The following is a 14,504-nucleotide window of genomic DNA, read 5'->3' as shown; positions in this document are numbered from 1 at the left end:
ATGTTCCGGGGTTTTTTTTGTTTGGTTTTTTTTTCCTTCACGTTTTTTTCTCTCTTTTCCCCCTCTTGTTTTTATGCTGCTCACCCGTGTCCTTGGTTTCTTTCTTTATTTCTTTCACTGCTTCGATCACCTGCTTCCACACTCATCCACAAACAACATCCTTTATTTCGACACATACGCACAGCACGATCACGAACAATCATGCGCTCAACGGCAGCACATTTACATCAGTCAGACAGCGCACACAGTCATATAGGATACACACACTTAAGCCAAGCGTACTCATATTAGTAAATATGCACACACATAGTCAGACTCAGGGAGCATCTCGCCCACACATTTTTTCTCTCTCTCCTTCTCTTTATTTATGAACAAGTGATGTATTCTCGCCACCTGTCTAGGCGACACACACAGCGTACACCCCTAGTTATACACAGACATCTGTGGTGGCACTGAGGTTTGTTACATGGAATATGAATGGAGCTGGCTCCAGAGAAAAGAGGTTAAAAATATTTAACCAACTCAAAAAGCTACAGGCAGATGTTGTCCTTTTACAAGAGACCCACAGACCTCTTAGGGTTTGATGAACTTAAACACCTGAGTTTCCAATGTGTTCTCAGCTTGTTATAATTCTAGACAAAGGGGAGTAGCAATTTTAATACATAAAATATTAATTTCACAGTACTCGATACAGTTATAGATCCAGAGGGCAGATTCTTAATCATTAAACTATCTATACTTGATAAAAGCTATGTATTGCAAGTGTATATGGTCCAAATGTTGATGAACCCTCATTCTTTCACGTTTTTTTCAGTGCACTCTCTGAACACTGAGATAGCACACTTGTTCTTGGAGGCGACCTCAACCTTGGACTAAATGAAGAAATGGATAGGCTCAATACAGCTGGAACTCAGCGCAATTGGCAGTCCACAAATATAATCAACAGTATATGAGCGACTTTGGTCTTTGCGATGCATGCGCTCCCTTCTCCCCACAGTAAGGAATATACTTTTTTCCCGGAAACATTCCAATCAAACCGTTGACGGAGAGTGACGTTGTTAATTCTGCTATGATATCACACTTAAGATGTGATTTGATACTAGTAAGTTAAACAGATGTTAATGTTAAGTTAATGCAAGTTAGTGTGAGTGGATAGGGAAAGGGTGTAGCGGATTCTTATCTGGTCTGAAGTTAATACAGCCAGGATCTCTTTGGGGAACTGGTCGTTCACGCTGAAATCCGTTCCTTTTAATTCCCTGCTGCGGCGTTTCACCTGTTACTTTTGTTTGAAGTGGCCAAATTTGGCCACAATAGGATGTGCTCTCCCGGCCGGCGACCTCACGGCCCACAAGCGATGCACTCTATCAAGGCGATGTTCTTTACGGTGTCCTCCGGCAGCTTCAGGTGGATTTTAATAAAGCTTTTCACCGTTGCCTCCGTGTCCTCTCCGCAAGATTCTGGAATACCAGAAAACACAAGGTTGTCTCTCATGCTACGGGCTTGTAGATCGATAACAGACTCTTTTATTTTTTTATTTTCTATGTTTAGCTGGGTCACGTTATCGGTGAGAGATTTGACCGACTTCCGTAGCGTGGCATTTTCAGCGGCAAACGTTTCCACCTGCTGCTGGCTGAACTCCAGGGATTCTCGCAGAGATTTAGGCTATGTCCACACGTACCTTTTTGAAAATGCAGATTTTTATATGCGTTTGCACCTTTCGTCCACACGTAAACGGCGTTTTTGGTCACTGAAAACGGAGATTTTTAAAAACTCCGGCCAGGGTGGATATTTTCTAAAACTCTGTTTTTGCATTTATGTGTGGACGAGAAGCTTTGGCATGTTCCTAGCAGCGTTTTCCTTCATTTCTGCCTTTACGTGTGGACGGGATTATTTTTTAAAACGAAAACGGAAAATCTCTGTTTTCAAAAATACCCGTGTACGTGTGGATGTAGCCTTAAATTCCCGATGTAAAATATCCCCCAGGGACAGCCTCGCATCGAAACTGGACAATCGCTTGTCGATTGACTCCAGGATGTCTGCAATGGCTTTGCCGGCAGGCGATGTTGTGCCGGGGGAGTCTGCCGGGCGACATCTCTTCGATGACAGTGTCTCAATTTTGGCCGGGAAAGATGCACTCTGAGCCTTCTTCATGACTAAATCTTGGAAACAATGGTCGATGTAATCTTGGAGAGCATCTAAACTCTCCCCGTTGTTCTCCAGGGTGTTAGAGATGATAGGACAGATGTTGTTAGTTATATGACAATTGATTAGTATATTTGGTAATACTGAAGCTTAAAGAAACTTTGTTCAATTCTAAACTACCATTCGCTTTAATTTTCCGCCAAAATCTCCGGCGTCTGACGTCAGTTACAGCATGAGTCACTTACCTTGTCCATCACTTCCGTCACTTACCTCTCCCTCCGTTTTTTTCAGTTTGTGTAATTCTACTTGAATTAAATTTGTGTGTAGCACATTTTCACTTGAACATTTATTGTAACGCAATCCCTTAATAATTCAAATTCATATTAAGAATTTCTGTCACTTTTTAAAAACTCTGCTGTCAATCACCATTTATTTCTTTTATGAAACTTATTTTATTAAATCACACATTTTGTAACTCAGACTCTCAAATTAGTGTCTTCAGAGTGTTGCTTCAACCGCACACACATACACCCACACCCACATTTTCAGTCACATAAAGCTGGATATTAAGACTTTTTTAGCATCTGTTAGCTGTGATATAAAGGTACCCAGGGGGGCATTGCAATCTCTTTCTACCCCAGGTCTCAAGATACACTCCACACAGGAGTCATCACACTGAAGACTGGTTTGCAGCTGCCTGGTAACAAGGCAAACTTGAAAAGCTGGAATCTTCCCTCTGAGTAGCCACAGCAACATTTTGGTGATTAAAACAATCATGTTGTGGTTTTTTGTGACACTGTTTTCAACCAGTCTGACCCAGTGATAGACAGCAACCACTCGGCAAACAGTATCAGAATGCACATTTTGTTGCTAGTGACAGGAGGTTGCCAGTGGGTTGTTAACCCTTTTCTAGGCCTCTATAATTGAAACCAGCACTATTTGACAACCAGTGTTGGGGTTATTACTCAAGAAATGTAATGTATGGCATATTACTTGTTAAATGTCGTTAAATTAATGTAGTACATTATTGATAGAGAAAGTAATTTGGTATACCCATTGGTACATTAAGGAAAGATTTCTTTTTTCTACAGTATGCTGACCTCACAGGAGCCAGGCTGCAGTATCTGTAGAGTCACAATTAGTTTCACAGCTTTTCTAAACCAGGGGTAGAACATAGCATAAATCAAAGGGTTTAGACAGGAGTTAAAATAGTACAGATAGATCACAATCGATGTAGATGAGCTATTGAGCAACTCGTTTCCAAAAAGTGAAACAATAAAATATGAGCAGAAACATAATAGAAACACAAGAACAAGAACACCCAGAGTCCTGGCTGCTTTTAACTCTGATTTAGTTGCTGTTAGAGTCACTGAGAGCTGCAGTGTGACAGCTGTAACCTGAGAGCGCATGGCACGGGCCTGAGACACAGCCACCACAAACACTCTCATATACAGAACAATGATGACAGTAAGTGGAATAATAAAGGCTAAAACAAGGTCAACAAATCCTGCAATAAATTCAATGAAAATTATACATCTTCCATAGCAAGATTTATGCTTGCCTGGTTGACTTAGATCATCTATTAAAATCACATAGCTGTAGAAAACCGAGCAGAGCCAACACAGACAAACACAGAGTTTCACTCTTCTCTCTGTGATTCTGGTGGGGTAATGCAGAGGGTCACAAATAGCCACATAGCGGTCGACTGATATCAGCACCATGTTGCCCACTGAGGCAGAGGTAATGATGTAGGATACATAATTATACAGAGAACATGTGAGCTGACCAAGAAACCAACACGCTGTATTTCGCAGGATTTCTCCAGGCATAAACAGAAGACCAACGAGAAAGTCAGTGACAGCCAGAGAAAGGAGCAGGATGTTAGTGGGTGTGTGGAGCTGCCTAGAAAGACAGGAAAATGTAATTTATAAAAAAAGTCAACAGAAAGAAACTATTCAATCAGGTATAACAAATCAGGTATACACTTGTAAAGCCACAGCAGCAGGTAAAAAATATGAAACTCTGCCTGAAGTGGGAGACTGCAATGATGACGAGCAGGTTGAGAGTCACAGTCAGCAGAGACATTGAGGAAACAACAATATAAAGGAGCAAAACTTGAGACACAGGAGTTGTAGGCTTCTTGCAGGAGATGTTGAAGAGTTGTGGAAAGCAGAGCTCTGCTCCATCCTGAGTATCCATCTCCACAGACCTGCAGAGAGCTCCAGCTCTGGCAGAGTTATGACTAGAATTAGTAATATAACTGATCCCCACACCACATCCTCTCAACTCCTCCCCTCTTCTTTCTTTCAGTTTTTTATTGGACATTGATTTCCCCCTTCCCTTTGTCTTGGCCAAAAGCTTCACTATTTTCTTCCTGTAGTCCTGCCTCTCTCTCTTTTCTACATTCCTTTTGGATATGTTGTACTTGTGTTTTTTTTTTTTTTTTTTTGTGTCCTAATCTCTCTCTCTCTGTTCATTCTAGGTCAGAAATGGAAGTCTCAGTTTTTTAATTTACTCAACTTGTCAATCGGTACGCCCACAAAACCCCTTTACAGGAAGTTGATTTCAGCTTGCTGATTTTAAAAAAAAAAAAAGTCCTAATCCCTGATCCTATGAGTCTTACCCAGTGGATAATGTAGGATTCTGGCACTGATGTGGTTGAAGGGACTCACCCAGTACTGACTACCTCTAAATCAGCCAGGTGTAACCTGAGTAGCTTATTTAACATGGCACTTGTTATTTCTGGTATTATTTTAGTAGCTTGGAAGACGGGGTAACCTGTGAGAGGTATTTGCACTAATAAAAAATAATCCTCATTGTTAGAGCAATAAAGGATGAATGTGGAAACATACTTACCACCCCAAATTATATCAATATTCAGTTCAGTCATTTTATGAAAATTTGTATACTTCGGAAGCTTGTAATGCAGCCTTAGTGGAAGATTTTTTTTTTTGTAATTTGGCTATGCACACTCTTATTTGCATAAATCCAAATTGAAGAATGACATTATGCCATCAGAAATAAATGAGTGTGGTGAGGCATGGTCGGCGGTGTCGTGCGGACGCACCTGTACAGCATCTGCTATCACACCCACCGTGTTTAAAACCACGGGGAAGCAGAGGTTGAGAGAGTTGTGGTGTGACGTTATGTGCGGTTGGCAGCTTGTGAGCTGCAGTCGGAATGACTAACGATGGCTCTGATTAACGATTTCTGGAGCTGGGTCCGTGCCCGCTGGAGGTGGGGGAGCTGCTACAGCTGGAGATGGAGGAGACACACGAGAGTCCTCTCCAGCCGGGAGCGGTGGAGGAACTGTGTGGGAAGACGGAGGTCCCCGTGTCAGGGGAGCCTGCTCGACCTGGGTCCGAGGTCTAGGCACGAGCTGCTCCAGAGTGACAGATGCCGGCCCAGCCACCTGAGCGGGGGCTCACGACTGTCCCTGCAGGACCGTGCCGGCTCGCCAGGTGGCCTCCGGACCAGCATTGCCGTCGCTGCTGGAGGCGTGGCCGGACTCCAGACCAGCGTCGCTGCCACCACTGGAGGCGTGGGCAGCCTATAGAAGGGACACGGCCCTGTCACCATGTTGGAAGCTGGCTTGGGGCAGTAGGTTCGGCCAGATGGTTCCCCAGCTTCAATCGGGCGATGGGGTTGTGTGGTGACGCTCTGATTAACGATATTTGGACCCGCCGTGTCTCATTCACACCACAATTAGGCTATCAAGAAATTGAAATATGGTATGGCCCGGTCCATATAGATTTCCCATCTAGCAAGAAACAGTTATCTGGTCTGCCGTCGTATCTTCACTGTAAACATACCACGGCAGACACAATGAAAAATGCAATAGTATTCATCACGCTACTTGCAAGACGCTTCATACTTTTCAATTGGTAATAAGCTTCTCCTCCAGCTCATAAGCTATGGATAGAGGATATTATGTTCCATCTGAAGCTTGAACATTTGAAAAATACTTTTAACGACTCTCTTCAGAAATACATTATGACTTGACAGTGATTTCTTTTGTACTTTAAGATAGAATTCTTACGGCAGCTCTGCTTCTTTCTTATTTTCCTCTTTACTTCTCTTAACCTTTAACTTAGGCCTTAGTAATTACATTCTGCCAATCATGCACTACCGATTCGTGCGAGTTCTGGTCATTTTTACCTGTCTTTTACCTGTGTTTGGAGACCCGGCGCATGGCTCCTTTGTTTATATTAGGGATCAGCTGTTAGCACTGCGCCCTGCAGCTGCAGCTGTGCTACTGGCGGACAGACCTGACATCCCCAGTGAGGTGAGGAGGAAGAGAAGGGGGTGTCGTGCCTGGAGGGAGCGTTGTCGCATCGGAGACGTTACAGACATCTCTCCCTTTTTTGATCATGGGAAATGTGAGATCACTCCCTAATAAGATGGAAGAGCTATAACTCTCCCTCCCCCAGGAAGATCTGATCACAACATGGTGCACCTTGTTCCTGTATATGAGCCTTTAGTGCACAGGGAGCGACCAATCGCCCGCACAGTGCAGAGATGGTCGGCCACGTAAGGGACCCGCACAGCCAGAGCCGAAGGTCACAGCGTACCAGGGTCCTACTCTGGCCACAGTTGGTATGCTGTCTGGACTGGCCTTGCACAGTGCAGAGATGGTCGGAGGAGAGCGAGGAGGCTTTTAAGGACGGTTTTGAGTCTACTGTGTGGGAGGTGCTTTGTGATAACCACGGGGAAGACATCGACAGCCTTGTGACCTGCCTTATGGGCTACATTAACTTCTGTGTGGATAACATCATACCCACCAGGACCATGCAGTGTTTCTCCAACAACAAACCTTGCATTACCCCAGAAATTAAAGCTGTCCTCAAGCAGAAGAGGAGGGCCTTCAAAGCTGGAGACAAGAAGGAGCTGAAAATGGTGCAGAGAGAGCTGAGAGGTCTGATCAGGAATGAGAAGGACAGCTACAGGCAGAAGATGGAAAACCAGTTTCAGCAGAATAATGTTAGTGAAGTCTGGAGAGGCCTTAGAACCATCATTGGCCACACAGATCAAAACTCTCTGCCACTGGGGAATATGAGGTGGGCAAATGAACTGAATCACTTTTTTAACAGATTTGATTAAACCAGGAGACAGTCTTCAACATTGGCTGAACACTCACCCACTGCAGCTGTTCCCCCTCTGACACCTCAGTCACTTCACACCTCCTCTACTCACCCTGCTCACTACTCCCCACCCCCCAACCACAGCATCCAGCACACATCTCTTTCGACCATCCAAGTTAGGAGGGAACTGAGGAGGATCAGAGCCAGGAAGGCAGCGGGTCCAGATGGCATCGGCTCAAGGGTTATCAAGTCCTGCACAGATCGTATGTGTGGGATGATGGAGCACATCTTCAACCTGAGCTTGAGGCTGGGGAGAGCTCCACAGCTCTGGAGAACTTCTTATGTTGTACCAGTGCCAAAGACTCCACATCCCGAGGACCTCAACAGCTACAGGCCAGTGGTTCTGACATCCCACCTGATGAAGATACTGGCAAGCTTTGACCTGGCACAGCTTCACATCAGTGGACCCGCTTCAGTTTGCCTACCAACCTGGCGCTGGAGTCACTGATGATGCCGTCAATCACCTCCTACATCATTTCCTCTCTTACCTGGGGACCACTGGGAGCACTGTGAGATCATGTTCTTTGATTTCTCCAGTGCCTTTAACGCGGCCGTTTAGCTGCAGACCCAAACGAGGCAGGGCCAGGCAACGCTGAGGGCGGAGACACGGAGGCTGGACCAGACGAGGATGAAGGCACGGAGGCTGGGCCAGGCGAGGATGAAGGCACGGAGGCTGGGCCAGGCGAGGATGAAGGCACGGAGGTTGGGCCAGGCGAGGCTGACGGCTCGGAGGCTGGGCCAGACGAGGCTGACGGCTCTGAGGCTGGACCAGACGAGGCTGACGGCTCTGAGGCTGGACCAGACGAGGCTGGACCAGACGAGGCTGACGGCGGCGGCGTGGAAGCCGGAGACGGAGGCGCTGCAGGCGGCGGCGTGGAAGCCAGACGTGCCGTAGACTGGACGGATCCCTTGGACCCTCCAGTGATGACAGGAGACGAAGGCCGGACGGATCCCTTGGACCCTCCAGCGGAGACAGGAGACGAAGGCCGGAGCGGTCCCTCGGACCCTCCAGCGGAGACAGGAGACGAAGGCCGGAGCGGTCCTACGGACCCTCCAGCAGAAGTCACCACTAAGCCAGCAGTCATGGAGGCCACTAGCTGACACAAAGGCGACTGGCAATGCACTGAGCACTGGCTCTGCCCAGGAAACGCTGACATGGTGCAGTTCTCAGGTGGCTGCTTAGACTTCAGGGGTCCAGAATCAGCTGGGGACTGAGACCTAGCCTCTGGGGAAGCCCTGGATTGCAGAACGGTGCCTGAAGCAGCTAAAGCGCGAGAAACACCCTGACTGGAACTTAGACTTTCTCCCTGCATAGAGTGAGTGTGTGAGACCGGTGACACTGAAGCCAAAGCTACGGGTAGCGGGGGCACTGGAGCTACGGGTGGCACTGGAGCTACGGGGGCCTGAGCTACGGGTGGCACTGGAGCTACGGGGGCCTGAGCTACGGGTGACTCTGGAGCTACGGGGGCCTGAGCTACAGGTGGCACTGGAGCTACGGGGGCCTGAGCTACAGGTGGCACTGGAGCTACGGGGGCCTGAGCTACAGGTGGCACTGGAGCTACGGGGGCCTGAGCTACAGGTGACTCTGGAGCTACGGGGGCCTGGGCCGAAAGTGACACTGGAGGCGCTGGGGACTGGACTGAGAGTGGCTGCTGGGTGGCTAACTGGGCTGCCGGTAGCTGCACAGGCGATAAGCAGCTCGCCTTGACATCCGCCACACAAAACACACCCCCTGAATGAACAGTCACAATGTCTGGAAAAGACACAGAGTCCTCACTCACCACAGCCGGCGAATTAGAAGTCCGAACGTCCGGCTGTGGGGTGGCGCGCCAGCGGTGCGATCGGCGTTTCCTCCCCGCAGACAGCTCCGACGGGCCGGGCAAAATCACGTCCGGCGAGTCGGGCAGCGAGGTAGTAGTGGCGGAGAGAAGGTGTGGTGTGAGGTGGAGAAAGGCCTGCATGGTCGGGGAAAGCGATTCCAATAGCCATGGCAGGCCGGAAAAGAGCCGTTGTAGCCGATATTCCACTGCGCGGCGAAGCTCTTCCGGGGGGTGTTCCAGCCATAGGCTGAGAAGATTCTCCACAGTGAAAATAATGTCGTCCTTTAGCTCCTCAGAAGGGTTGCAAGCTGCTGGGTCCATAGTGGCTGGTTCGTACTGTCACGGGATGCCGAGGCAGGCCGTGTGGATTAGTAACGGACCCAAGATGCAGACTGCTTAAGTGGAGGGTGAGCTTTATTTACAACCGGAGAAGTACAACAAAAAAGGGTGACAAGAAACAGAACGGTAAAAACTCTAAACTGGGAAAACTAAACTAAACACAAAACCAGAACACAAACGAGGGTACCTTGCAGGGAGAATGACCAGGAAGCCGGAGGAATAAACACAGAATGGCGGAGGGGAAATAACGCAGACGAACCAGCAACTAACAGAGGCCGACACGAGGTTAAAATACACAGAAGGATAACGAGGGGATGAGACACAAAAGGAGGGCACAGCTGGGAGTAATCCGACCTGACGAGACAGGGGAAAAGTAAACTGAACACACTGAGAACAGACACGGACCTACAAAGTAAAACAGGAAACACATACACGTAATGACATAACACACCAACTTAACACAGACTGGGGGACACAGAACATAAGAACATGAACCATGAAACAGAAGAGTATAAACACCCAAGGTACCCAAAACCACAGAATACCAATAAACTAAACATAAACACGGAGTCACAGACTCCGGACCATGACACTTAAGCACACAAAAGTTTTGCCACCAGAGTCCTGACACTCCCAGGTCAACTCACATAATTTCACCTCCTCAATACACCGAAAGTCTTGTTAAAACCACACAATTTGCACACAACAATCACCCCCTTTATGCACTTTAACATACTTAGATTCAGCATAAGATATTAACCCCCTTACAACAACATATCATCACTAAACTATAAATTCCCTATCCAAACCTGCACTTCTGAACAGTCTGCTATGCTTCCTCCCCTTAAAGCCTCAGTCACACACACACACACAGGAAGCTTCTTCGTCACCACTCACTCCAGCTAATTTGCATACTGAGTCATATCTCAATGAGTTGCCGTAACAAAAGAAACATATGTTTAAACATTACCAACTTGTTAAATTATTTTATTTCTTTCTACAGTGATCACTAGTGTTGATCACTCAGTACCAGAGCACTCCTAAGTCACTTTTTTAAAACTACTTTAATCACTTTGTTTTTCCATAACTCACTCCCTTTGTCATATAGCTTCTTTGAGTTATTCCTCAACTTCAAACTCAAATGTATTTTATTAAACATTCACACCATTCTATCACTCATACAAATAGAAAGCTGATCTTCATTGTGTATGTTTGTGTTCTTAGCCAGGTTTAATCAGTGTCTATGCATTAATCTCCACGAGCTTGTCCTTGTAAGGTTAATGCATTTTCTGCTTGTGTATGTGAATTTGCATATGTTGCTTTTTGCAGTGTTTCAGACTCCTCCACAATTCTCCACTTAAGCCGTCAGTTTTCTCTTTCCCAAATTTGCTAACCCAAATTTTAAGTTCCCACCTTAAATAACAGCATTCCTGGTCCTCAAACATAGGTCAGAGTTTGCCTGTGAGGTTCAGGGACACATGGTGCTGTGAACAGCTCAACCAGAAACTTGCCTTAACATGTCCAGTCATGTTAACCTATAGGTTTCTTCCGACCGCTGCATGTGGAGAATTGATCCAGGTCTGTTTCGCCCCTGAAGAAACACAACTGAGACATTTTCATTATTATCATGAGTACTTAAACTACCCATTTCCCTCTCTCTGGTCAGAAATACCAACTTATGTTATGTGTATAAGTGTAAGCAGGTCTTCATTGCGTTTCCTATGTATTTTTGTTAGGGTTCAGTGAGTGTAAGCTGCTTTCTTCATTGCCTCTGTATGTTATAGTCAGGTTTAATTCATGCAATCTTTTCACTGATTTCTTAATTCAAAACCATCTCACTTCTGATTCTTTCCAAAAATAATTTCACATGTAACACTTTGTGTATGTGTGTTTTCTATTCACTGATGTAATTGTCAGTTATTTTCTCTCTTCATTTTACCTTCTTTTTGTTTACCTCTTTAGTTTTCTGGTGGACATCTCTAAACACCATCATGAGTTCAGGCTTCAATTTCAACCCAATTGTACCCTCTATTCTCACAGTCGAACTCGTCCGGCTTCACCTCTCACTGGTCCCTGTCCCTCTCTTCACAGTGTCCTGTGTGGCCGTCAAATCTCCAACAACACAGTCTGTTTCTTCTCTGTTTCTCTTCAGTATTTGCCTTTTAGATTAAGTCCCAGCCTGGCAAAATATCACATTCAGTGCCTTTAAACAGTTATGTCACACTGTTCTTACCAGCCTGCACTTTCGCCGTCCATCTTTTCATCACGTGGTTTCTTCTTCCCTGTTCATCCATTCAGTCGTCTCTTTCAAGATTATTCCAAGCATGGCAGATCTGAAAATCAGTGTCCAGTGCTTTCCCACAGTTCAGCTGCCCAGCCTGTAATTCACAGTACATGTTGCATCACGTGCTTTTCTTCCATGCTGCTGCTCTCGTCAGTTTAGTTTCAGTTGCACTGCCTTTTGCCTGCTGTTAATTCTTGAAGTCCACAATGTTCTGTCGGTCTTCATCAGGAGATTAACTGTCCTTTGAGCTTCTTCTCAGGATCGTGACAAGTGGGAGGTCAAGCTGTAAAATTTTAAGCCAAAATCTGGCCTGTTTTCCTTCCAATTATGTTTTATAGTTTTGCTGCTGTACTCAAGGTTTTAGGTTGAAAGAAGTCCACCTGTATTGACACACTAAAGCATACAATTAATATCCTTTTCATTCCTTTTCTTAAAACCTCCATTCGCTTTATCTGCCTAGAGTTTAACTCGTCTGTTTCTCTCTCTGGGTGCTCCCTCGACACAGTCAGTTCCTTTTATGGGCATGTAACGGTCCTGTCACACACACCATTTGCTGTCACACACACACAGCACTCAGAGCAATATTTTTTGTTTCTCTTTCCTATTTTACAACCTAATCAAACTCTTGTTTTACTAAGTCTTGATCTAAAACAATTCACCCTTATTTCACGCACACACTTCTAAATATACTAAATTCTTTGCGTTTGTCAGATCGTCTCACACACACACCGCCTTTTCTCTCACACTTCCACTTCTGCACTCACTCTACTATCAACTTTCGTAGTGTTATTATTATTTATTATTTTGTACACATCACACCCAATCACTCAAAACCTTCTACTCACCGCATTCACACTTAAACTGTGACAGGAGTTGAGGAATATACTCAAAACACGCTTTCCTAAGAGTATTCTAGACATGCCTTTCATAATCAGAAAGAGCAAGTCAAAAAACAATTGAAACCTCTATTAATTCTCACCGCACACACAAGAAATTGAAAAAAATAAAACACCAGCAATTATTGCTGGAGAGAGGTTATTAATAAAAGTAATATGTTCGTCTTAAATATATACAGTGCACTCACTATATTTATATATCTACATCCAAACTCAGTCAATTACTTTACATCCACTACGGCAACTCAAAACTTTATTTATAGTCCTCTAATGAACATAAATGGCGTCTTAAACCCACATTCAACAATGTTTGCAGCAGTATTTGTAAAACCAACTGTGGTTTAAACAGTTCACTGCTTACTAATTTGCATTTTCACACACCATCTAAAAATACCAGCAGACAGTCAGTGCATTACTGACTCGACACACAGCCTCCTCTCACACCAAACTCTCTTATTTTATATTACAAAGACGTCTTATATTTACAACCACTGTCAGATCTGTCAGCTTTAGCGCCTAACCAATTTCGACAAATTTAAGTTAACGGTCCAACCGATAAAGTCCAACTTTTTTTGTGATCAATTAACCAGTATCTGTCCAACAGTTTCTGGCCTCATCTCTAAAATCCCTAACTCAATTTAAGAGTGTCCAACACCCAAGGTCCAACCTTTGCTGCCCAAAAAAGCGCAGATTACAGTTCCAAACGGTAAAGTGGTCCAACCACTAGCTTATTCCAGGATGCCCTGTACCCCACAGTTAAGCCACACTGAACTAACCCTCTTCGCCGAGAGGTCAATGTCGCGCGTCCACGACAAGGAGGGAGCGTAAGCTCCGGGCTATGCGCTTCCTACCAGTCCAACTGGCGTTCTTCGATAATTTATAATACTTTGGAACAACAGTAAAACACCCAAAAAAGTGTAAGACTGAAGCAGGTCCAACCTTCTAACCAATTAGGGGCTCCACCCCAAACAATAACCAAATTCCCTAACATACTAAAATCATTGAGCAGTCCAACTGCTTTCCACGGTCCAACCGTATTAAATCCTTTAGCGGTCCAACCGCATTCAATCATTTTCAGCAGTCCAACTGCTTTAAATCCTCAGTACTGTTATGAGATTCTCATCAAAATCAAAGCAGACATTCACCAGTAATTTCAATGAGTAGACTTTAATTTGTAATGTCCAATTTTTGGCACACTTTGGAAATAATTCAACAGGTAGTGCCTTACCTTTGGATAAGCCGGCTTATGCCCACTCACTTCGACCACTGGCACTCGTGCTTGCCCATCTGACCACCTTGGACCCCGGATTTCTCCGTCTACACCTCCAACTCTCTCCCTCCTCAACCACCGGACGAAGTCCCCAAATGTTAAGGTTCAAATATTGAGGAAGGAGAGTAAAAACCACCATGGTCCAACAAGAGCTTGGTCAAACAATTGATTTTAATGAATACACGCGTGGGAAGACCACTCTGTACGCAGACAGGGATTGATCTTCGACTTAATCAAAGCATACACAGATTTTTATAGCATCAGGGTTTGAATTAATGACGTGGTTAATGAAACCACAATGACTTTTAACACAGTTTAAAAGAACATTGTCTTCATCTTCATAACAGATGTTTCCTGTCAACCTTTCTGATTAGCGCTTCTTCAAAACCACAGACAATGATTTTGCAGTGAGCGAGCACTTCTGCAAGCCCACAATTATAAGCAAACATGATATCTTACGACCTTACGTGGCACTCTGTGTCACCTCTCACCTACTAACGCTCACAGTCAAACAGAGGCCACTGTCAACCTTTTACTAAAACTATAGATGTAATATAAATTGAATAAATGTTTTAACCAAGAATCTCTACTAAAAGCTTAATAAAAGAATAT

At 45.1% G+C, this 14,504-nt stretch overlaps 1 protein-coding gene across 1 annotated transcript; it reads right to left on the bottom strand.

Annotated features, from left to right (window-relative positions):
* Window positions 1-7,825: 7,825 nt before the first annotated feature.
* Window positions 7,826-13,708, bottom strand: LOC120718306 (vegetative cell wall protein gp1-like). The gene is made up of 2 exons (XM_040006789.1): window positions 8,098-13,708; window positions 7,826-7,896 (listed from the first exon to the last, which is right to left on the bottom strand). Exons 1-2 carry the CDS (start codon window positions 9,422-9,424, stop codon window positions 7,826-7,828), a joined length of 1,398 nt encoding a protein of 465 aa, XP_039862723.1. The 5' UTR covers window positions 9,425-13,708.
* Between the last annotated feature and the right edge of the window lie 796 nt (window positions 13,709-14,504).

This window comes from Simochromis diagramma, unplaced genomic scaffold (assembly GCF_900408965.1).
Source record: "Simochromis diagramma unplaced genomic scaffold, fSimDia1.1 OVJJ01000514.1, whole genome shotgun sequence".
In the NCBI taxonomy this organism is placed as follows: Eukaryota; Metazoa; Chordata; class Actinopteri; order Cichliformes; family Cichlidae; genus Simochromis; species Simochromis diagramma.
The sequence above is the reverse complement of the archived record's forward strand: the minus strand, read 5'-3'. Positions and strand labels throughout refer to the sequence as shown.